Source organism: Gymnoscopelus microlampas (assembly GCF_963454915.1).
Source record: "Gymnoscopelus microlampas genome assembly, chromosome: 19".
Classification (NCBI taxonomy): Eukaryota; Metazoa; Chordata; class Actinopteri; order Myctophiformes; family Myctophidae; genus Gymnoscopelus; species Gymnoscopelus microlampas.
In genome coordinates this window covers 36350799-36377036 of record NC_139956.1, presented here as the reverse complement: position 1 = coordinate 36377036, position 26238 = coordinate 36350799, and the positions used below count along the sequence as shown (strand labels likewise).

The window sequence follows — 26238 nt, the reverse complement described above, 5'->3', positions numbered from 1 at the left end:
TTTTTTCAAAAACACGTGAAACACAGGATTGGCACGTTACACCATAGCGTTAAAACACATGAAACACGTGAATGGCACTCAATGAGTTAATGAATACTTTTAGTGCTTTGAACAACTCTATTTTCATATTTGTGTGATTTGTGTTACTTTAAATGTCCACTAGGGGGCACATGAACACACAGTCAGACACTGATGAAGGCCTCATATCCAGGTTTTGATATTATATATAGGTTATATATTATATATAGGTAGATGATAGGTTCTTGGTTTACCTATGATCCTACATTACTATTTCTATGCATTTGATGTATACCTTGCTTACTGTAAATCGCTCTGAATTAACCCATTAAGACCTGGAACTGAATCATTTTTAGATTTGAGCTAAAAAGCATTAGTTTACACTTTGGGCTATTCAAAAATAGCAGATATACAAGCTCATAGCGCGGCACCGAGTGCCGCGCTACGAGCTTGTAGATATGCTATTTTTGAAAAATCGTGAAAATGTGTGCAAATCTTTGAATATATATATTTTTAAAGCGAACATTTTTAACTCAAATCTTTGTTTCTGGGGGGGTCCCTGGAACAACATATTTTGATGGGGGTCCGCGGCCAAATACAAATAATTTTGCGGGTCCTTGACATGAAAAAGATTGAGCACCACTGATAAAGAAACATACGTTTTTCAGAAAACTGTTGAGATTTAGGAGACATCTAGAATCGGCTTCAGGTCTCAATGGGTTAAGCTGCTAAACGCCTAAATTGAAAATTGTAAATATCCAAAACGGCATGTCAATCCTGTAATCTGCAATCCTCTATGAGTAATATACTCACTGTAACTATATGGTTGTGGCTCGTTATGTATTATTGAACTATGTATGTACAGTATGTATATTTACCAGTCCGTCAAAGAAGGGTGGAGACTTGATGTAAGTGGAACTGGGGTCCCAGGTGTAGAGTTTGTCAGAGGGAGCGTTCAGCGCGTTCGTTCACGCTCTGCAAGAGACCAACACATTCAAGACATGACATCAGTGTCACTGTAACACAACCCGTTAAGATCTAGGTCAGTAATGTGTTGAGGCACACAGGTTTGCCGTGAGACAAGAGCCCAAGTGTGCCTTCGGATTTTGTGACAACCACTCATTATTATTGCATTATATATCGTTGCTGTCGGGCAGAAACTTTGTGTTTTTTCATAAATTAAAGGAGAGATCCAGTCATATTAGGTGTTTGCTTTGATGGAAGCTAGTCCTCGGTGTTGCCAGATTCTGTGAGAGAAACAAGCAACCAGCTCCATGTCGTTCTGCATGAACGGCAGCTCATAAAGGACATTCAGTGCATGTTTGAGTGCCAGGACACTGCTTAATGAGGATTAGTGGGAAAAAAATAAACTTTGGAGCTGCTAAAATAGGCGAGTTTCGTTGTTACACAGTACTCCATTATGCCAGAGGGAGGGGTCTCCACAATGGACAACAGGGGCTTCTATGCCCCTGGTATGTTGGTGAGTGATTAGCGACACATCAAAGCAAACACCTAATATGACTGGATACGCCCTACTTGATCATACTACAGCGTCACATCAAAAGTAGCAGATCTGCAATCTTGTTTCGAGCTTGTAGATAGTTTTTAACTCTGTATGAAACTCTCTCCCCACCCCACACACCATAAGAAAGGGGCCTCTAATACCTCGATCTTCGCATAGACCTCTTTAAACATGGAGGGGATGACAAACTCTCTCTCCACAGCCTGGATCTCCTCTCTGGTGGGCCAGATGTCCCGAAGGAAGCTGCAAAGACAAAGCACAGAGAACAAGATACTAGACATCATCAGCACGACAACAAGGACTGGAATCACTTCAGAAAACGTCAAACCCAAACCTAACAGAAGGCTGCCAGAAGAAGCAATGAATGTACAAAGAAAATAAATGGTCGCTTTTGGACATAGAGTACAGAAGTCCTGACGTCACTCGTTCATCCCCAGGTTCGTAAAGTAATTTCTCTATGGAGAATAACATTGGGTCATCATAGAATCGTCTCATATAAGAATTGTGGTCCAAAAATAAACAAACTGTCCTGGCGATATTGTCAGGGAGGTGGCTCTGTATCGTTTATGATAGTCAGTCACTTATATTTGATACAGTCTGTTTCTGGCGATAATTTAACTAATTCGGCGGAAGTAACATTAGCGTTTTCTCACCGTCAGTTGATGCTTCATATCCATAAGAGTAAAACCGCCGGGATCATTTGTTTATTTTTGGAACACAGTTCTTATTTGATGTGATATTAAATACGTCTATGGGGATTCAGAATGGGTGTGGAAAACCGCGAACCAGGTAGACAAACCTAGGATGTGTAAATTACGTCAGACTTCGGTGCTCTATTGCATGTTCAAACAGCGTTTCTTTTCAGGAAATGGACATTTTTTCAAGCAAGCTGTGAGTTTGTATATTGGCCATTTTTGCAACTTTTGCATACAACGATGTATAAAATAGAGTATTAATTTATTAAATAAAAACAAAAACAAAATATGGAGATACAGGTTTTCTGCCCGACAGCAACAATATGACCAATTAAAGCTCAGCTTAAGCCAAATTTATACTCCGTAGTGTCACAATGGACAATGGTGTCACTTGTCAAAAAGAACAGATCTAACAAGTGAGGCTAGCTTGTAGATCTGTTATTTTTGGCACGTGACACCCTCACACTAGAGGTCTCAACGGGCATGAAAATTAAGGACCGGCCCTAACTGGGCCCTACTGGGGCGGCCCGAGGCTCGGCCCCAACAATTACCATACGTTTAGGCCCGAAAACCAGAAAAAACAGAAAATGTGTGTGGCGAACAATTACCATACGTTTAGGCACGAAAACCCGGAAAAAAACAGAACATTATATGCTTAATAATGTCCTCAAAGTCACACATCCAACAAGCTTTGAACTGAGCAGAGTGGACCTTCAGTTCCAGAGATAATGGCCAAAACATCTTGAAAACGGGCACTTTCGCCGATTTTCTATCGCATATTTTGAGGAGTTTTGGCCATTGTCACCCGTATTTCTTTAATAACACGGGCTAGGAAGGTCGGACGGCAACAAACTAGATACCTGAGTAAAGTTCACTTTGAGCTGCATCCAACACATCCACTGCCATTTTTGACGGCCTTACCGCTAGGGGCAGTTGAAAGTTCTTTTTTGGGGGGCAATAGATGATTTTTTTTATTTTTATTTTTTTCATCACAGAACGAGAGGCGCGGTCCGGCCCGGCCCAAATAATTAGCATAGATTTTGGCCCGGCCTGGCCCAAAAATGTCGGGTCGAATTTGAGGACTCTACCTCACACATCCAAGTATGAATTAAGTTTTAACAGTCACTAAGTTACCTATCGGCTCCGTCTCAAAGTCGATCCTCACGGTTCCCGCGATGGCGTAGGCGATGACGAGGGGTGGCGAGGCCAGGTAGTTGGCTCTCGTGTTGGGGTGGACACGCCCCTCGAAGTTTCTGTTTCCTGACAGGATCCCTGCGGCCACCAAATCTCCCTGAAACAATGACCAACCAAACCAGCAAAAATATTTATTTATGTTTTTAAACTCTGGCTAATGTAGAGAGTGAACGCCTATAAGTTACTATATCTAATTAATACAAAGGTATCAAATGCACTAAATGTAATCTTGAAAACAAAATTAAAAAAATGTATAGTATTTTTTTTAAAGCTACAATCAGTAGGTTGTCTCTCTCCTAATTGAGAGAGGTAAACAATGTCTGAACTACAATACAAATGGCAGTGCATCTAGTGTCCAATCCAGTGTCTACTTGACATTGTTAACTTGATTGACATGGTTAACCATTTGGTGTCCTACATGATACAAGTGATTTTATTTTATTTTTTACGTTTCATTCATTAAAATAAGTCCTGTATAACAGCTACAGTAAGTGAAATGTTAGGTTACCTGGGTAATTGCCTCGGTCACAGGCTCTGGGAGGGGTCCACTGTTTCCTATACAGGTCATACAGCCATAGCCCACTACCTCAAATCTAACAGGACAGAACCAGGACAATATTTACCATGTATACATTACATGAATTCATGCATTGTTGAGCCATGAAATATACCAAACCATAACCAAACATGTTAGGGCTTAAGTGTCTTGCTCAAGGACACTCTTTGACACAAATACTGGGCGAGCTAGAGGGCAAACCGGTGACCTTTCGGATTACCAGATTGCTCACTAAGCTACGGCCGGTCAGCCGCCCATAAACAACATGGAATTTACCTAAAAGGAGCTTAAAGCACACTCATGTCGACTGTGTGAAGAAATGGCAAACAGAAGAAGTGCTATTATTACAGTGGACTACATTTACCTGGGGGTTTGGTTTGAACTAGTAAAGTAGCACATTCTCACATGACTCTTACAGGGGGCGGTAACAGTTAATCAATCGATTAATAGAAAATAATCCATTTTTAATAACATAATCGACTAGTCAGGTAGCATAAATGGAAACTAGCAAAAACAAAAAATTGCGATACCGTTGTTCGTCAAAGTATTAAGTAAGAAACATAAAACATGCTTTTTGTTTATTTTTGATTAAGTGACAGAATAATCGCTAAGAAATGACAAATAGTTGATGCAGCCCAACATGACTCCAATAACATCTGTCGGGGTGGAAACCTCAAAAGCAGCAGATCTACAAGCTCAAAACGCGTCGCTTCGCGCCACGTTTAGAGCTTGTAGATCTGCTACTTTTGATGCTTTTGTGTAACGCTGTAGTATGATCAAGTAGGGCGTTAATTTAGGAAAACACAAAAAGTTAGAATATGGAGAGAAGAGGTTTCTGCCCTGACAGCAACGATATAGTCCATGAGTCCCTCTGTGCTTGAGCCTGTTGTGTGGTCTGTAAATAATTTAAAGCAGTTTTGGTCACAAAGGGTTTATTTACTTATAATCCGCAGCCTTTACGTACCCGAGCTGAAAGAGGTAGTCCATGACCCCGCTCTCCTTTAGGTAGTAGGTGACCACCCCGCTGCCCGGCGACAGGCTGGTCTTTATGTACGGCTTCACACTCAAACCATGCTCTATGGCCTTCTTCGCCAGCAGCCCTGAGAGAAAACGAACATGTAACATCATCTTCCACTGCTTGCCTAGAAGAACAGATCTTCAAGAACAAAATGTGATGTGTGGTTTTGGAAGGAGGGTGGAGGGTGCCTGAAAATTAAGGCCCGGCCCAAACTGGGCCCTACAGGGCCGGCCAGAGGCTCGGCGCTGCCCGAGCAATTACCATACTTTTAGACCACGAAACCCGAAAAGGTGTCACTACGGGCTTACTGTCCTCAAAGTCCCACATCCAACAAGCTTTGAACTGAGTAGATTGGACCTTCCGTTCCAGAGATAATGGCCAAAACATCTTGAAAACGGCCACTTTCGCCAATTTTCAATTGAGTTTTGGCCATTGTCGCCCGTTTTTCTTTAATAACACGGCGGCGATAAACTAGATACCCGAGTAAAGTTCCCTTTGAGATGCATCCAACACATCCACTGCCATTTCCGTCGGCCTCACCGTTAGGCCGCTAGGGGCAGTTGAAACTTCTTTTTTGGGGGTAATAGATTAATACATTTTTTTCCTGCATGGAAACCGAGGCTCGGCCCGGTTTTGGGCCCAGCCCGGCTCGAAAACGTCGGGGTGGATAGGGTCGGGTTCGGGCAGAATTTGAGAACTCTAATTCACACACATTCACAGTATATTTTGTATTATTTTTTTGTATCTGCTGTAAATTATGATAGTTTTTCTAAATTGTGTATTCTATGTTATTTCTGTTTGTCAGTATCTGTCGATTTGTGTAAGCGGACCACAATTGAAGTAAGTCGATGACTTTACTGTGTTTTATTATCCTCAATTGTCTTTTTAACCTTCTTGTATGATGGCCGAAAGCAATTAAATACATCAAATCAGTCAAGACAGTACAGAACGTAAGGAAAACACAGTTCTAAGTACAAATCTGAAGAGAATATTGAGCAACTCTACAGCGGCCTAACCCACTAACCGTACAGAGGCCCTGGGCTGTTCCCCCCCACCGCAGGGAGAAGGAGAGACTGTGGGCCCCATCTTGGGCGTCGCCTTACCCCTTATCCCTAAAATGATCAGTCATTTTGTCCTTGCTTCTCTTTACGTACCGGCCCCCAGCATGACGGAGGGGTTGCTGGTGTTGGTGCAGCTGGTGATGGCGGCGATGACCACAGAGCCATGTGACAGCGTGTAGTCTGTGTCGTTGTACTGGAAGGGCACCGCCGCGGTGTGGCGGTCAGCGGCCACCTGGAAGCCCTTGAACCCTTGCTGGAATAGACACGAAGACAGAACAATTCAATTGAAAGGAGCTTTTATTGGCATGAGAATACATACAGTACGTTTAAATTGCCAAAGCCAAGTGTAAAAACATAATAAAAACAATTTAAGAAAAATAATGGGGAAAGTTATGTACAGTTGGAGGGGATACAGCATTGAGTTAAACAGAGCTATGTCACATTGCGTCGTTGTATACATATTATATATACGGGGTATAAAGCTTTTTTTCCCAAAACGATTTAACCCATTCAATACGTGTCATTTTAGATGTCTTTGGCTATTCAAAAATAGCATATATACATGAGCTTGTAGATCTGCTATTTGTCAAAAAGAACTTGTGAAAATGTGTGCAAATCTTTGAATATATATCCATTTTTAACTCAAATCCGCAGACAAATACATATCATTTTGGGGGTCCTTGACATGAAAAAGGTTTGAGAACCACTGATATTATAGCAACATACGTTTAATAAAATAAATAAAAAACTGTTAGGATTTGAAAAATCCTGGACATTTGTGCAAATATTTGAATATATTTTTTAAAGCAATTTATTTTTAACTCAAATCTTTGCTTCTGGGGGGATGGGGGGGTCCCCGGGACAAAACATGTGTTAGATGGGGGACTGCGGCCAAATGCATATCATTTTGGGGGACCTTGACATGAAAACGTTTGAGCACCGCTGATATGGCAAAATACGTTTTAAAAGTGATCCCAAACTCGTTAACATGTGTACTGATCCTCCTCTCTTTTCTTTCAGACGCTCCATAAGCCTCAGAGACCGTCTTGTCCACTCGGACATGAACACTACTCATCTAATGCTAAAACTACTCGTCTAATGCTAATTGTTTTACCCATCCACGTACAGGTAAAAAATACAAAATATCCTCATTTATAAATTGTAACTCAACCCATGTGGTATATATGCTCAAATGTCCCTGTGGACTGGCATATATTGGTCAAACCAAGAGACCACTTAAACTTCGTATAGGCGAGCACACAACTGCTATTCGCACTAAGAACCCAGAATATGCCATGGCCAGGCACTATAAATCAGCAAATCATGGCTCTCCAGCATCCCTGAAATTCTGGGGAACAGAAAAGATTTCAGCCTCATTACGGGGTGGTGACATAATTAACAAACTGCTTCGCAGAGAAGCATTATGGATCCATAACCTTGAAGAACTGAGCCTTTCATGCTTTCTATAGACGGTCCCTGAGGTTTCCTGACATTACTTTTGTGTGCTTTTTACTCTTGAGAGTGTTTCCCTTTTTTAGTGTCTTAAAATTTTGAATTTGTCAAAATGTATCTAAAGTGTTTTTGCATTGGCCTAATATTGTTTGGCCCCTCTTTCTATATGTACACTGTTTTAAACTAACCTTACCACGGCATTAAATGTGTATACTATTTTTTATATCTTGTACTATGCTAAATGGTCCATATGCCCAGAGCTAAGCCTAATCATTACTGATTGTCGCAACCTTGAGACTGTGACGTGTAGTACTAGGTAATTACCACTAAACAGGGGGGCATCCACCATTGGTTTATTGAGAGCACAGCCCATGCTCACCTCTGTATATACATGTATACCTAGATGCTGCCACCTATGACTCTGAGGAAGGTCGAAAGACCGAAACGTCAGTCTATCTGTTTTACTTGCACCGAAATAAATAAAAGGCCTAAACTGTCCGTGTTGCTCCAGCGTTCTCTCTTCTGCAAGGGTTAGGGAACCTCAAGTCTGGGTTAGTATAGAAGTTACCTTTGCTGCCAGGCAAGCTTCAAAGTCAGTCTTCATGTCGGACACGGCGATCCTGTCCTGAGGCCTCTTGGGGCCGCTGCAGCAAGGAACCACGGAGCTCAGGTCCAGCTCGAACACCTGAGGGGAGAGAGACGTGTCACATTACTGCAAGTAGGCGCGTAACGATTTATCGTTAATCGATTCAAATAGATTCAAACTGGTGAAAATGTCAAATCGATTGAATGAAAAATGTATCACGATGCAAACAGCAGAGGGCGCAAAGCTTTCAGTCATTTGCTACTGTATTGAAAAGAGCATAAGAGAAAACACAGTATTGTAAGAAATATATATAAAGAAAATACTGAATTTGTGTAGGAGAAATACAAAAAATATATATATATTTTGTGTTTTTAAAAAAAAGTGAAAAATCGTGGACCTAGTGTCGTGATTCAAATCGTATAAACACAATTAAAATAGTTAATTGCAATTATTAGTGTGACAATTAAGAATCATTACATGTCTAACTTGCAAGGGTTCCCAAACTTTTCAGGCCGTGACCCCCAAAAATATTTGAACTGGGGACCCCGGCCTCAACCCTGAAAAGCATTTGGAAAAATATTGTGAAAATAGCCGATCTACAAGCTCACAACGTCTCGCCTTTTTCGTTTGCCTTTTTCTTATGTAATATTTGACAATTTGGCCATTTTGGTATAAAAAAAAGGTCTTAAAAGTCATTCAATTGTAACTTTAGAAATGTGCAGATACCCTGTAACAAGCTCTCAACGCGTTGCTGAGTGACACGTTGTGAGCTTGTAGATTGGCTATTTTCGCCAAATGTTCGTCTACTAACTAATTCAGTGCCATTGACGTCGCCGACGTCACGTTTTTCATAAGCCCAGAGTGCCAATGACGTCGCCGACGTCATAATAAAAAATATATATATATTATTATTATTTTATTTATTCATTTAAAATGTTCAGAACCCAAGATATGATGATTTGAAGATTTGCTGCTCCATTCACTTCTTGTTTAACTTCTTACTGAAAAAGGCTGTATTTCGGCCCCCTAATACATTTACAATGTATTTTTGGCCTTGGCACAGTGGTGATAAAGCCAGAAATAAGTTTGGCACTGAATGAGTTAACACATATCCAGAAAAGGCACACTAGGGCTATTTTATACTTTGTTGTACCACGCATTGGCCTGTCACAATTACTACATAATAATCGTCTAATTGCAATTATTTGAGATCATCATAATCATTTGCATGTTAAAAAACATACATAAATTATCTTGAAGGTTATGGAAGCTATTTTTACTCTTTTTTGCATAAAATGAATACATGTCAGTAATTTATTTGTATATTTAAGTTATTTGCACATCTTTCCTGTGCATTTTTTGATTAAGAAGCGTAAAAGTCAAACAGAAATTTATATTTTATTCACATGTGTTCCAATGTTCAATGCCAAAAACACAGTTAAAATCGTTAATTGCAATTATTAGTGTGACAATTAAGAATGAATCTTCAACTTATATTTGTAATCGTGACAGCCCGAACCATGCTAAAATGACCCTATCTACAATGTACAAATGTGGAACACGCTCACCTATTATAACGAGCCCATAACAAGGACACCAGGGTGAAAGAGGTTGGAACAGGTTTGAGGTGGTAATAAGGAAGTCAGTTTAAAAGGTCATTTTGCACACCTGCTTCAAGGGAACAGGTGCGTAGGGGCAGGAAAAAAGAGACACACTGTCATTAAGGCCGCGAATGCATCTGTGTGTCATTTTAAGATTTCTTTGGGCTATTCAAAAATAGCAGATATACAAGCTCATAGCGCAGCACCGCATCTGCTATTTTGGGGGGAAATCATGGAAAATAGCAGGTCTTTGAATATATATTTTTAAAGCTAACATTTTTAACTAGAATCTTTGCTTTTGGGCATTCTACAAATGTCTTCTAAATCCTAACAGTTTTTTTTTTAAACTTATGTTGCTATAATATCAGTGGTTCTCAAAAAATATATGTATTTGGCCGTGGACCCCCATCTCAAAGCATTTTGTTGCAGGGACCCCCGGAAGTTGTAACAGAGTTAAAAATGTTCGCTTTAAAAATATATATACATTTTTTCAGGATCTATAAGCTCATAGCACGGCACTGCTATTTTTGAATAGCCAAAGAAATCTTTCAAAAACCTTAAAAAACACACAGATGTGTTCCCGGTCTTAACAAATTCGGTGCCAGAGTTTTATTAAAAAAGTGTACGTTGAGTGCCTGGATTTTTAACCATTTCTGAACCTTTTTCAAGTAGTCACAAAATATGTTCAGTGATCACCGTCCTCACGGTGATCCCCTCATTACACACATAGAGGTCTCGTACAATCGGGGGGAAAAAATTAAAAACATTCGGTAATCCGTTCCATAGTTGCAGCCAGTTGAAAATAGTCATATCAATTGCACACCCTATGAAGCCTTGAATCCATGGATTATTTTTTGTTTTTGTCGCATTCCTAAGCTAATAATTTGATTCCCGTCTCCTACCGGCCAATGTATCCGGTAGGAGACACAAAGTAGGTTATTTGTGTCTCCTACCGGAAATACACAGTCATCAAATTATTGTCTTAGGAATGCCACAAAAACAAAAATAAATCCATGAAATCAAGGCTTCATGGGGTGTGTAATTGATAGAAAATAAGTCATTTTTTGGTGAACTCCTCCTTTAAAGGGTTAGTGCAGAGTGCAGCAGTACAACGTTCGGGTCACACACTGACCTTCACCTGACGAAGGTCAGGATCTTTCTTTTTTTCAGGTTAATAAGGAAGTAACAGTCCAGAAGCCAGTGTGTGTTGTGTGGTTGTACTGACCCGTGTGAAGTCTGGATCTTGTGTGACGTCGGTGTAGTCTCGGTACATGCCCACTGCTTTCAGGTACTTGACGATGTAGGCCAGCTTCTCCTCGTCTCTCCCTGGGAGGAACAGACCAGGTCAGCAGAGGAGTTGAAGAACACACGGTCACAGACACTTGAAATAATAATAATTCCTTTCTTTGATAAATGAGACAGTCTGAAAATTCTTAAAACCCTTAACAGGACTGTAACTATGAGTGTACAACTGGAACCAAATCGACCCTTAACAGGACTATAACTATGAGAGTGTACAAATGGAACCAAATCGACCCTTAACAGGACTATAACGATGAGAGTATACAATTGGAACCAAGTGGACCCTTACAGGTCTCTGTAACTCTGAGAGTGTACAAATGGAACCATAGGGACCCGTAACGGTGGTCCTTGAAATAAAAAAAAGTGTGAGAACCACAGGTATTATAATTGTATGGCAGATGTAAAATTCCACATTCTGACAGTGGGGAGAGAAAAAAAAACGGTTCCAAATGTGATGGAACCGATTGCAGTTCCTCGATGTTGGATCCAGTTCCTTCAGGTTCCGGATCCCAACCCTGTGCAGGTACAGATACAACTGACGAGACAACTCACCGGTCTGCTCCAGGTACTGGACACTGACGTCGTCCACGGGGAAGAAGGCCGCCGTGGCTCCGTACTCCGGACACATGTTGGCGATGGTGGCTCTGTCTGCGATGGACAGCTGGGCCACGCCGGGGCCGAAGAACTCCACGAACTTCCCCACCACGCCCACCTGACGCAGGTGCTGCATGCGTACAGGATGAAGGAGATGAAAACTCATTTAGGTTTTTTTTAAGTATTTTAAGTTATCTCTAAATCAGGGGTCTTCAACAGGGGGTCCGGGACCCCTCCTCAGAGTTACTACAGGGGGTCCACCAAATCTTTGTGTGATATATATTTTTTTTTTACCTTAACCACTTGAACCCTAGGCCTAGCATCCACTATTCAGAGGAGAACTTTAGCCAAAAATAGCAGATCTACAAGCTCTCAACGCCTCGCGCTGCGAGGCGTTGAGAGCTTGTGGATCGGCTATTTTTGGCAAAGAGGCTATAGGTGTAGAGGGAAAAAAGAGCAGACTAAGTTAAAAAAAACATATCTCATCTGAAACACAATTTTATACAATATAGAGTAGGGGGTCCCTGCTTTATCTCTCTCTCAGCTAGGGGGTCCTTGGGCTGAAAACGTTGAAGACCCCTGCTCTAAATGCATAGTCAAGAAAGAGGGGGTGACAATATGACATTAACTGGGAATGCAGTCAAATCCAGTGTGTTAATTTAACACTTTAAGTGTAAAAAAAAACAGGTCTGATTTCACCCAATAATAAAAGGTTTTTGCACATTGAGTCGAATGTGATTTTCTACTGGACATTAAAAAACACAGGAATACAACTGGGATTGATTAAAGGACACACCATTGCAGCCACTTGAGTAGGTGTGCAAGAGGTCTTCTTAGACGAGCGTGTGTTCGTTTTAAATGTTTGTTTTGCTTTTTTTTCTCGTGCAAATAAAATGGACTATGTCTCCAACAAGGTTAAAATTATGAAACAGAAGCAAGAACCCAAAATCGCATAATAAAAATACCAATGTTGATTATGTGCATTATTTTCTCTATAAGGGCATGTCAAAGAGACCTGGTGGGCAGGCGTGGTGGATATCATACAGGAAGCAGTCATCAGCATATTATGAGCACAGTACTGCACTGTCTGTAGGGTAGTTAACTTAAACCCTATATACGCAGTTAACCGGAGTTGCTCAGGGGTCTAGCCCAGGCCCCCTCTTTTTTCTCCTGTACACCAAATCTCTTCGCCGAAAATATCTACAAGCTACTGTACAAGTTTTGCTTACACATAGGGACGCTAGGGTTCAGCATTGATACACGTAATGCAAAGAAATCAAGATTGTACGGTCGATTCGGATTACCTTGGTAACGGTGAGGACGATGTCAGTGGAGGTGATGAACTTGTTGGGGGTCCCGTACAGCTTGTATCCCACCACCTCAGGAAGCACCATGCTGATTGGCTGGCCCAGCATCACTGCCTCCGCCTCTATCCCACCCACACCTGGGAGAATTGTACACACGCACGCACACGACACATACAACATGCACAATGAGAACATGATGGCCTGTGACCTAATGCAATGGTTCTCAAAGTGGGCTCCGGGGACCCCAGGGGTCCTTGGGGAGGGGGTACCAGGGAGTCCACAGCTAAATTAGTTAATATAGCGTCATAATTATTTTAACCATATTTTATACTTTGGCTATTAAAAAATAGCAGATATACAAGCTTTGAATATAAACATTTTCAGGGGGGGGGGGGGGGGGGTCCTTAGTTGAAATTAAAAGGGTTGAGAACCACTGCTTCAAACAATGAAAAGAGCTGGTCCTCACCCCATCCCAGCACTCCCAGGCCGTCTATCATGGTGGTGTGAGAGTCGGTGCCCACCAGACTGTCAGGGTAGTAGAACCCATCCTGATCAAACACCACCCTGGCAAGATACTCCAGGTTCACCTGGTGGACGATCCCCGAGCCGGGAGGGATGATACGCATGTTCCTGAACGCCTTGGAACCCCACTGGAGAAAACAATTACAACCATTCAATGAATACAAAATAAAATAAATAAATAACTAGAAAAAGTGCTCCTCGGAGCACAACTCTCCGCTGTTGGGAATGTTGGGAATGTTCTATCTGTATAAGTGTCCTATCCGTCCTGTCTGTGTAAGTGTCCTATCCGTCCTGTCTGTGTAAGTGTCCTATCCAATTGTTACAGTATCCGCCATTTCTCAACCATTTCGTGATTGTTCCTGTCTTACCTCACTCTTACCAGACTTGTGTTGGGAATGTTGGGAATGTTCTAATTCTTATGTTCTAACTGTCCTATCCATCCTGTCTGTATAAGTGTCCGATCCGTCCTGTCTGTATAAGTGTCCTATCCGTCTGTATAAGTGTCCTATCCGTCTTGTCTGTATAAGTGTCCTATCCGTCCCGTCTATGTAAGTGTCCTATCCCTCCTGTCTGTGTAAGTGCCCTATCCCTCCTGTCTGTATAAGTGTCCTATCCGTCCTGTCTGTATACTGTAAGTGTCCTATCCGTCCTGTCTGTATACTGTAAGTGTCCTATCCGTCCTGTCTGTGTAAGTGTCATATCCCTCCTGTCTATGTAAGTGTCCTATCCGTCCTGTCTGTGTAAGTGTTCTATCCGTCCTGTCTGTATAAGTGTCCTATCCGTCCTGTCTGTATAAGTGTCCTATCCGTCCTGTCTGTATAAGTGTCCTATCCGTCCTGTCTGTGTACTGTAAGTGTCCTATCCGTCTGTGTAAGTGTCATATCCCTCCTGTCTATATCAGTGTCCTATCTGTCCTATCTGCCAATTATGTATCAGCCATGCAGCCATTTCGTGATGGTTCCTGTCTTACCTCACTTTGACAGTGGCAAAGACACTGTCAAAGTGACGCCATGTATTTATACAGTATTTCACCGTATTGTCACGTGTCACGTGAGGCTTGACCAATCGGTGTGTCATATTTAGGAAGTGAAAACAATACTCTCCTGCGGAGAGTAATAATAATAATTAATAATAATAATAATAATAATGATAATACAGAAAACAATGTATCGTGGAGAGATAAAAGCACAATCAAATACCATAAGGAGAGTATAACAGTAAATACGAACTTGAATTTACACTAGAAGCTCGAAGAATTACTAAGACATTTGTCCCAAATTAATAACTGCAGTACACTAAGCATTGACTAATTAACCACTTCTTATACGCAATATTATACCTGGATGACCGGGGTCCCCTCCCCCAGGGTTCTATACTTGGTGCTTTTTTCCCTCAAGCCAAGCTTGTAGATCAGCTATTTTCGCAGAATGTTTGTCGCCCCCAGAATAGGGAAGCTAGGGTTCACGTTGTTACTTAAAGAAATGTTTAAAATAGGCTGATACCTTTAAGAACTGAAACCTCTCTTTGTTTCTGTCAAATTCCAGGTCCTGGTTCTTCTGCAGGCTGTCAGACCTGAAAAGACAAACAATCAAATGGTTTGTGTTACATAAAGAACACATGGCAAGGTAGCGGGTTCGCCACCCGGTCTGCCCAGACTATGAGTCCATGAGCAAGACACTTCACCCACAACTGCTCCCCGGGCGCTATATATTAATACTGCCCACTACTCCTATAATAACTAGGATGTGTAAAAGCAGACAAAAAATGTCACATCATGTGCAGAAACAGTGACAAATATTTGTTTCCAGACAGTTCTATTCCATTCATTGAATTCAGAAGTCAAAGTCACCAGCCTTGAGGTTAGAGTGTCCACCCTGAGACTGGGAGGTCGGGGTTCAATATATTTTTAAAGATTTTTTTTTAAAAGAATATAAAGAATATAAAGTTAGTTTCCAGACCTACACAAGACTATTGTGGTTCTCAACCTTTTTGGCTGGCGACCCCCAAAATAGACTTGACCAAGTCACGCGACCCCCCAGTCCTTCACGACTCATCGATACACTCACTGAACAAATGTGGGTGCGTGTGCGCACATTTACCAAACACATATACAGACTGCTATAATGACTGCTATAATTAATAATAGGCTAAATAAAATGGCGAAACAAACTATTTTTTGTTGAGGGTTATGGCTTTAATGCACATTTTCTTAAAACAGAAAGAAAGCGCTCATTACACTCGGACCGTGCGTCTGAGAGGAAAATGTGCATCTTCCCGCAGATCCAGTATAACCAGCGGCCACCCGCATTCCTCCTCATTGTGTCGAAAAAACGACACTGATTTATCACTCATGTTTGGTGTGGAAATACCTCTTCATGTTCAGTGGCGTTAAGCTTAAATGTGTCAGAACCTCAGCACAGCGGCTACACGTTGCGGCCGATCAATCTAGACAAGAGCTATTTATATGCATTGTAGCCATTTATTACACGGCTTGGTTGAATGCTTGATTCTGATTGGTCAGTCATCGGTCGTTATTTCTGGATAATGACCGATGAGCTCTATAATGGACCGCTGTGTAATCAGAGACTCAGAACACCTGCTCATATCAACCTGCGCTGCTTGGTTTTATGCTTTATCCAACATGACAGCCATGTAAACAAACAAACAATGTCATGTACAACTAAACATTGCTCTCAAGAATGTTTTTGAAAACATTTGAAGTGAGAAATAGACGATGCAATAACCGAAAAGTGATTGTATTTGATCCACTGCACTTCCTTGTTTATCGTGGCACAACAACGGGGGAATACCAAAACGCTCGCCCCAAAACACAGTCGCCCCGGGGCAAATCCGGCGGTATTACAGGCAAATCGGCGGTATATAGAATGGGGGCGAGTGTGTTTTGGGGCGAGTCTTCCGGTTACCTTGAGGGAATACTGTCATTTGTTTTCCGAGGCGAACTTGTCCGCCCAGCCCAATACTTATGGAATACTTTCATTGCCGTAAGCAAGGAAATACTTCGTTTTGTTGTTACTTTTGGGTCAATTTATTTATTTATTTATTTATTTATTAAGTAGCCGTGTAATAAGCGAGTGGTTATGCGGGTGGTTAAGCGGGTGGTTATGCACCTCGGCTCCGTCTCGGTGCATAATCACCCTGTCGGGCTTTAAATTTCAATAATGACCACCTCCCCATGCATTATCCCTTGCTTAGCTAATGCTCATATATATGAGCACTGTGATGCGTTGCAGAGCTTGTAGATCAGCTATTCGACGTAGAAACTAAGTATAATTGTGCAAAAGCCTCACTTCCTGTTGAAGTCCACTTGGATGGAATGGTCGATGACCAGGTCTGCAGGACACACAGGGTTAATCTTCTCTGGGTCTCCGCCCAGCTTCATCACCGCGTCACGCATGGCGGCGAAGTCCACCACCGCAGGCACGCCCCTGGAGGAGGAGGAGAAAACACATCATCAGTTTGTATGTGTTTGCAAAAGAAAACACATTCAGGAACATTTCAAATCACCTTTAATCCATTGAGATCGGGAACGCATCAGTGTCATTTTAAGATTTCTTTGGCTATTCAAAAATAGCAGATATACAAGCTCATAGCGCGGCACCAAGTGCCAGTATGATCAAGTAGGGCGTTAGTTTACGGAAAAAAAACACAAAACGTTAGAATATGAAGATAAGGGGTTTCTGCAGTCTGACAGCGACGATTTTCAAGGACATGATCCTTCAAATTAAGTGAAACGTAGGTAAGTGCGGGGGGCGCGGTGTCCGGTGTCAAAACCTACGTGAAGTCCTGCAGGATGACCCTGGCGGGTCTGAAGGGAACCTCCACGCTCTGGGTCTGTGTGTGCTTCCAGTTCAGGATGCTCTCCACGTCCGACCGCTTCACCAGGAACTCGTCGCAGCACCTGACCGCCGACTCCAGCAGCACCCGGATGGAGAAGGGAAGACGGTCTGAGGAGGAGAGACAGACAACAGAAGTCAGTCAGTGTGCAATAAGGTTGGGATCCAGAACCGGAGGAATCGGATCGACCATTGAGGAACCAGGAATCGGTTCCCATCACATTTGAAACGCGTTTCCAGAACCGGTTTTCATGCCGCTGTCAGCGCTGGTTATGTGGACTTCTGCTACTGTACGTGCCACGTCTGCTATTACAATTACAATACCGGTTCTCAAATGCTTTAATTTCAAGGACCACCATAACTCTGAGAGTGTACAAATGGAACCTGAGGGGTCCATTTTGTTCCATTTGTACACGAGTTACAGACCTTTAAGCAATTTGGAACCCCCCAAAAGGAATCGTTAACCCATTAAGACCTGAGGCCGATTTTACAAATGTCTTCTAAATCCTACAGTTTTCTAAAACACTTGTGTTGCTATAAGTGGTGCTCAATCTTTCAAGGACCACCAATTATATGGATTTGGCTGCGGAACCCCATCGCAGACCCCCATCTCAAAATATTTAGTTCCCCAGAAGCAAAGATTTGAGTTACAAAAGTTTGGTTCAAAAAATATATATATATTCAAAGATTTGCACAAATTTTCATGATGAACACTTCGTGTGCCAGAGGTTTATTAAAATAGGGTACATCTAGTGCCAGCATATCTTCCATCCACTTACGTTGATATGTTTCGTGCTGTAGAAGCCCCGACGAGGACGCGCATGTGAACAAAGCCTGCGTGCGAGACGGCGGAGGGTCCCAACTAACGCCTGGAACAATAATATTTCTAACATGATCCTCCATTGCAGAGTGATCGCTGATCGAAAACGGCTCATTTCCACCACGTTAAAAAGAAATGGAGTCATTACACATGGGAAAAATATATTTTTTGAAAAAAGGGCAAAAACGGTCCGAACCGTTTTTGGCACACAATGTGTTAAAAAATAATTGCAGATCTACAAGCTCATAGGCACTTTTCGTACATTTCAAAAATCTAGGATTTTTGCCCGCGACATACTAGTGTGGTACGCACACTAGTGGCTGGTGGGTGTACTGTACTCGCACATCAAGCCGCCTCACGCTACAGAAACAGGAGATAGCGCTCCTGCTCTGTTATACGGGCCCAGCATGGCTCGACAAGGCTAAAGGTTGTTACACACCGGGGCGATTTTTTCGGGCGAATAATGCGTTTTTTTTTAAAACCTTATAAAGTCAATGGCTCCGTACATGGAGCGAAAAAGCGAAGCGAAAAAGCGTCTTTTAATTATTCGGAACGAGTCCGAATTTTGCGTATATTCGCTATATTCGCCGGTTTCGCCCGGTGTGTAAGGACCTTTACTCACCATATATGAGAAAATATACAAAGCTGCGACACATGTTGTTATCTGATTCAAATGTGATATCATGATACATTACATGTATATGATTACATCAATATGATTTAGCATAATGAAAGTGATCGTTATTATTACCATATCTGGGATCTCCGAGTTTGGTCAGATTGTAGAAGCGGCGGTCCGGGGCGGCGGGGTCCAGAGGCTCAGCGATGTGCTGAAACGGATTGTTCTTCCCACTGTCGCTCATCCTGGACCTGCTCTCTACACCTCGATGCACTGGACTGGACACAGCTCAGAGATCCACTGGACACAAGGACCAGAAAATAAATAAATACAAATATAGGACAAGTCTGTGAGTCTATGAAAATGTTTAGGAAAAAAGGGTACATTTACTTGCGACCCCTAAGAATTGGTTCCCACTGTTTGGGAACCACTGGTCTAAACAATATGCTATGTAAATAAATCTGTTGGTCAACACACAATGATTGGGATCACTACTTCCTCAGTATGCTTATCATTGTTGCATATTACCTGGAAAAAACTATCTATTATTAACATGTCAATCACTATGTTACGCCCACACGTGCAATGAATGGACTGGAACCTGTATGTAAGACAGCACTTCCCTCCTAGAAGCTTTGTAAAGACACAATTATTACACCATTGCCTTACCATTTCATTTTCCATAATCCTCTAATTTTGTTTAAGCGGAAATAGCTGATCTACAAGGTCACAATGTGACAACATTGCAACACTTTATGAACACTTTATGAGCACATTGATTGGCTATTTTCGCTATTTTTTGGAAACTTCTGAAGAAAATTGTAATGTAATAATGTAATATGGCCTGGTTTGCCCATAGGTCACTGTCAGACATTTCTTTGTTTATTCAAGTTATTTGTCATATCCGTCCTCTGCCCATTTGCCTGAAAGGCAAACAGAGATGTAATTCTGTATATCATGTTCCAATGTTCGACGCAATAAAAAAAAACTTTAACAATTATTTGTATGACAATTAATGGTCAACTAAAATGACCTGACTGTGGCACAGTGTGACAGCCCTGGACATCACCAGAGGAATGGCTTCAAAGGTCTCTGACAAACAACACGAGCCAGAGATAACAGCTGACATTATCAATCTATAACAAATTCTCACATGTGTAACTGTAGCACTGAGGACAGACTGGCTCACGCTTAAACGGACAAAAACTACCCTACGCAACCACAGTGTCAGATTGTGTAAAAAAAAACACTGTTTCCCCAAACACTGGGTCGGGACACCCGTTTGGGTCGGGGATCATTGTTTTACGGGTCGGGAGTAAATACTTACTTTTACTTTACTTAATGAATTACTATTTCAAATATTTAAAAAAGTAAAAAAAGAAACAAATCTGGATTTGATCAATTTACAAACGAGCAAATGAAACAGACGAGTAGGAGGTGAAAATAGCAGATCTACAAGCTGTGGGGTAGTTTTAATGAAGAAGGTACAGTATAATAATAGACATGTCATAACTGTTTTAATCTTAACCATTCAATCCGGGAGATTTTTTGTTATTTTTTTCCCCCCTTCATTTCAGATTTCTTTGGCTATTAAAAAATAGCAGATGTACAAGCTCATAGCTTGTAGATTTGCTATTTTTGTGCAAATCTTTGAAAGATTTTTTTTTCATTCAATCTGTGCATCTAGGGGGGGTCCCTGGAACAACATATTTTGATGGGGGTCAGGGGCCAAAAAATATATAATTTTGGGGGTCCTTTTCTTTACATAAAAAAAATATTTTACAAAATAGGGACCCCCCCCCCCCAGAAGCAAATATTTGAGTTAAAAAAAAATATATATGCACTCAGTGCCGCCCTATGAGCTTGTATATCTGCTATTTTTAAAAGCCAAAGTATAAAATAATGGTTATAGCTAAACATCTAAATTGAATGGGTTAATTAACATCATCAGTATCACCTGTTTCCACCAAACTATTTTTTTAAACACCTGTAAACCTGTACTTGCTAAGTTGGTACCTTCAAGCCCCCCCCCCCAAAAAAAAAATCATATTTGAACTGTGGTGGGGACCCCCTACCCTGACAACCACTCGGAATTATAGGAGTTGAGGTATTACAATTTAGTTTGTATCGGTTCCACAGATAAACATTGTAAAAATAGACGATCTACAAGCTACACACAACACATTTTGCCTCTTTCTTAGATAATGTTTGACAATTAGGCTGACCATTTTGTATGGTATAGTTGTTTGTTTATTACTTTTGATGCTGTCATTTTTTCATTAAATGTTTTTCATCTTAGGAGGTATTAAAAAGGTCTTGAAAGTCCTTAAATTGACACTTAAGAAATGTGCAGAATGATACCCTGACAGTATACACTTATACTGTATGTTGGTTTGTTTACTGTTGAGTGAGAAAACAATGTTGCACATTAAGCTTCATCTGGGCCCCCCTCCCCCCCAAAAAAAGCCCACTTATAGCGTACAGTAATTCCGTGGCTCAGTCTGTCATAAAAACACATCTAAAAGGTAGACTCTGGTTGGTGGGATGGTGGGGGTGTGGGCCTCAGTCTCTCTAGGAAACTGCCTTTGATAAAGTGCTGTGTGTGCGTTACATAATCTGAAAGCAGCGTTCAGACCCCTGCACTCTCTAGTGTCTATCTACGTATATTATTGCATCTTTAGCCTCATCTCTCGACTAAGTAAATGTCCGGTAATCAAAATTTACTTGAGTAAAAGTACAAAAGTATTGGCATCAAAATATACTTAAAGTACGAAATGTAAAAGCAGTCATTGTGCAGAATGTCCCATTTCACAAGTTCAACATGTATAAAAAATCTTTTGAAAATAGCAGATCTACAAGCCCACGATGCGTCGCATCGCGACACGTCGTGAGCTTGTAGATCGACTATTTTCAAATGACCGAAATGTATTTAGGGCTGAAGTGGTTCATGATGTTTTGTAATAATAATCGAAAATCTGCAAAGTAAGTAATGCTGTCAAATAATGATATGAGTAAAAGTACAATTTTTGCCTCTGAGATGTAGTGGAGTAGAAGTAAAAGTATTGAAAATGGGATATACTCCAGTTAAGTAAAAGAAAAATCCTCAAAAGTGTACTTAAGTACAGTAGAGTAAATGTACTTAGTTACTTTACACCACTCAATAAATAAAGCTTATCTTAATTTATATCTTATAAAATAGTAACTTAAAAAGCATCCATCTAAAAATGCATGTAGGGTTTCAATAATTGATGTTTTAGCAATTATTATATTGACTACTTTTGGATTCATCAAATAATCGTGTCTTTGTTTTTATAAAACAAATATATTTATTAAAATATTAAAATATATTTAAGCAATCAACATAAAAAAAAAATTCTAATTGATCTTTTTATACTTGATCAAATCATTTAATTTAATCAAGCACTAAAGCCCCGTTTTATATAGTCTGTCGTACTGTCGTGCAAAACAAAATTAGAGAAAATAGCCAGATATTTAAAAAATATATACATTTTTGCATAAATCGATAAACTGCTGTGCCCTTAAAAAAGCAGACAATGTCAACTATATCAGTGCTATTGGTACTGATTAATCCATTAAGACAGGGAACGCATCTGTGTCATTTTTAGATTTCTTTCGCTGTTCAAAAATAGCAGATATACAAGCTCATAGTGCGGCACTAGATCTCAACTTATTTCATGTCAAGGACCACCCAAAATGATATGTATTTGGCCGCGGATCCCCATCTCAAAATATGTTGTTAGTTAGTTGTTAGTTACAAATGTCCGCTTTAAAAAATATATGTATTCAAAGATTTACAAAAACAATTTTTCTAAAAATATTTTTGAAAAGCCAAATAAATCTCTTATAATGACACAGATGCGTTCCTGGTCTTAATGGAGTAATGAGTGATCATCACAAAGCACTTTGCATCTCCTCCCCCGTCGACTGTGTTAAAGTTGAACTGATAAGGAGACGGCACTTTCACAAATACGAAATCGTCTCTGTCGGGTGGAAACCTCATTATGTCCAAAAATGTTACTTTTCAGGGTTCAAATACAAAAATCATCAAAAGCAGCAGATCTACAAGCTCGAAACGCGCCGCGTTTCGAGCCGCGTTTCGAGCCGCGTTTCGAGCTTGTAGATCTGTTGCTTTTGATGATTTTATGTGACGCTGTAGTATGATCCAGTAGGGCGTTAATTTATGGAAAAAAAAAAAGGTTAGAATATGGAGATAAGAGGTTTCTGCCACGACAGCGAGGACATCACACTGCACGCACTTTGAACCTCACTGTGGATGGACTGTCCAATCAACTGTCACCATAAAGCAGGGGTCTTCAACAGGGGGCCCGGGACCCTTAGGGGGGGTCTTCAGAGATACTACAGGGGGCCGGGAAATCTTTGTGTGATAGGGACCTTGATGTTATCTATCTTTCGATTATCCACTTTAAAGGGATAGTTCATGCCGAAAATGACTTTTTTTCTATGGATTAGTCACACCATGGAGACTTGAATTCATTGAATTCAGACACAGAGTCTCCTTTGTATCTCCTACCGGTCCGCTGGTCATCAAATTATTGGCTTAGGAATTCAACAAAAAACAAAAAATATCCGTGAATTCAAGTCTCCATGGGGTGACTAATGCATATAAAAATATATTTTTTTCGGTGAACTATCCCTTTAACATTCGCATCCCTATTCCGTGGGAAATATTAGCCGAAAATAGCCAATCTACAAGCTCACAACACTTCTGGCAGAGCCAAAAGGTACAGAGCCAAACTAGGTCAAGTTTACAAATATTGAGGGTTGAAGTGGTTAAATGTCTGAAAACACACATTCAACGTGAATCCAATATGTAGTGGGGGGGTCACTGCTTCATCTCTCTCTCTCAGCTAAGGGGTCCTTGGCATGAAAAACGTTGAAGACCCCTGCCCCTGCAATATTTTTAAAATAGCAGATCTACAAGCTTGCAATGCTTCGCATCGCAACGCATTGTGAGCTTGTAGATCTGCTATTTGAAAATAGCCTAAGTATATAAGGATACAGAGGTTAATGCATGTTTTGTAATAATACAAACTCTACAAAGTAACTAGTAATTAAAGTTTTCAAATAATTGTAGTGGAGTAAAAGTACAATATTTGCCTCTGAGATGTAGAGGTAAAAGTATTGAAAATTGGAATTACCCCCAGTAAAGCAGAAATACCTCAAAACTGTACTTAAGTACAGTACTTGAGTAAATGTACTTAGTTACTTTACACCACTGCAGAAAAGTGACAGCGACGTCGTACGATTGAAGCATAAGAAAGCTCTAGCTCTAGTCCAGAGCGCTCTGCTCATAGACACAACATTACAGAGGTCTCCGTCTTTAGTCAAAATAAACAAAACTACTTCACTACTCACCGAAACAAAGGCTGTTTTGTGTTGTTGAAAGTCTATTCTCCAGGGTGGGAAGCCTCTCAGTACTCCACCTTCTCTGTATAATACACTTTTTGGGCCTAAAATAAAATATGTCTTCTTTTGTATTTACTCCACTGCGCCCCCTACAGATCTGGTCAACATAAATGACCATTGACCAGATCTATAGGGGGCGCAGGTGAGTAATTAAAACAATGTCCGTCTGGCGGACATATCTTACTTTCTGCCCCAAAAAGTGTATTATACAGAGAAGGTGGGGTCCTGAGAGGCTTCCCACCCTGGAGAATAGACTTTCAACAACACAAAACAGCCTTTGTTTCGGTGAATAGTGATGTAGTTTTGTTTATTTTCTACTAAAGACGGAGACCTCTCACGGCAGTGTAATGTTGGGTCTATGAGCAGAGCAGTTAGAGAGAACTCACCGCTCTGGACCAGAGCTATGAGAAGCTCCAGCAAAATATCTGTGTTTATCTCCGTTTCACTTATGACTGTATGAATATATAATATGAATTATGACACCAGCATGGACTTACCTTAAGCAGCGAGCCGTCTGTATGAGTGTCTGAACGCGTGTGTGTCTGTGTGTGTGTCTTAATGTGATGTGACCCAGATCCCTGATCACTGCGACCATCAAACTACACAACACTGACTTCCTGGTTCACCATGACGTCGTCAGCCTACGTCACCTCACGTGATGTGTGGGACTTTTCAAAATACAAGCTCCTAGATCTGATTTTGGCCCAATTCCAAACTCCGCCCTCAAGCCCTGCACCCTCATTAGCTTAAGGTAAGTCAGCTGGTAAGTGCCTGAGTGTGGGAGGGTTTAAGGGTTCCAAAAGGGTACAAAAGCAATGGAACAGCCCTTTGTGACGTCCCACGTTACCTTGACGACAGATGACAACGTTGCCGTGACAACCAAAGATTCGACTGACACTTGCCTCCCTGTTTGAAACTTCGAATTTCTCTAAATATTATAAACTTTTATATTATAAAATATTATAAAAAAGAGACATTGTATCATGAGTGAAACAGCTATCGATACAGTCAATATAAGTAAATTATATGATAGCCTTAGGAGTAACTTTATATTTCTGGGACACGTTGCTATTTTGCACAACAACTTAGTACAACGAAGTATAAAATAGGGTTGATTAAAGTGTTTAATCAATTTATTTGATAATAAAAAATCCATTCAAATTTTTCCTTTAGAAATAAAATAAATCATAAATAAAAATAATCCCTCAAAAACCTGCTTTTTGAAGGTTCTCAAACGTTCAACTGAACTTCTTTTTATTTTTTTTATTCCATTCTCCTCACTAATGAACCCTGGCCTGATGCCATGACATGAATTCCCCCCCCCCCCCCCCCCCAAAAAAAAATATCAAAATATGATTATTTTGGGGGGTCCCCAGTTCAAATATGATTCTTTTGAGGGGTCCCCAGTTCAAATATGATTATTTTGGGGGGTCCCCAGTTCAAATATGATTATTTTGGGGGGACCCCAGTTCAAATATGATTCTTTTTTATAGGATTGATTTTAAAATTATTTTAATAGTTTATAAAGCTCTAAATGGTCTGGCACCTTCCTACCTCTATGACTGCCTAGAGAGATATGTTCCAAACCGGCCCCTCAGGTCTTCAAGTGCTGACCTGCTCGAGGTGCCTACAATGACATATAAAAAATACGGTGAAGCAGCATTCTGCTTTTACGGACCAACAGTGTGGAATAAACTCCCATTACACCTAAGACAGGCAGCCTCTGTCGATAGTTTTAAAGCACAGCTCAAGACCTATTTCACTCTTGCTTTTAGCTGATTCTTTGGTTGATTTTTAAGTCCTCACTGTATTGCCTATTTTAATGTTGTTTTATGCTTTTGCTTTTATTTTATTTTATTTTTGTTTGCTTTATTGTTAAATTGGTTGTAACTGTAACTGTATTCTTGCTCTGTAAAGCACTTTGAGCTGCATTTCATGTCATGAAAGGTGCGATACAAATAAAGTTTATTATTATTATTATTATTATTTTGAGGGGTCCCCAGTTCAAATATGATGATTTTGGGGGTCATGGCCTGAAAATGTTGAGAACCACTGCCCTATGACTATGT

General features: G+C 40.7%; 1 protein-coding gene across 1 annotated transcript; it reads right to left on the bottom strand.

The window, feature by feature from the left end:
• Window positions 1-379: 379 nt before the first annotated feature.
• On the bottom strand, window positions 380-24789 carry LOC311035420 (cytoplasmic aconitate hydratase-like). Its single transcript, XM_084043601.1, is given in 17 exon segments — window positions 380-978; window positions 980-993; window positions 1684-1783; window positions 3345-3526; window positions 3938-4022; window positions 4950-5085; window positions 6158-6317; window positions 8085-8201; window positions 10929-11029; window positions 11558-11729; window positions 12904-13043; window positions 13373-13556; window positions 14931-15000; window positions 16737-16874; window positions 17225-17393; window positions 18854-19021; window positions 24667-24789. Coding segments are annotated over 16 exon segments (1989 nt in total). The 5' UTR covers window positions 18966-19021; window positions 24667-24789; the 3' UTR covers window positions 380-869.
• Between the last annotated feature and the right edge of the window lie 1449 nt (window positions 24790-26238).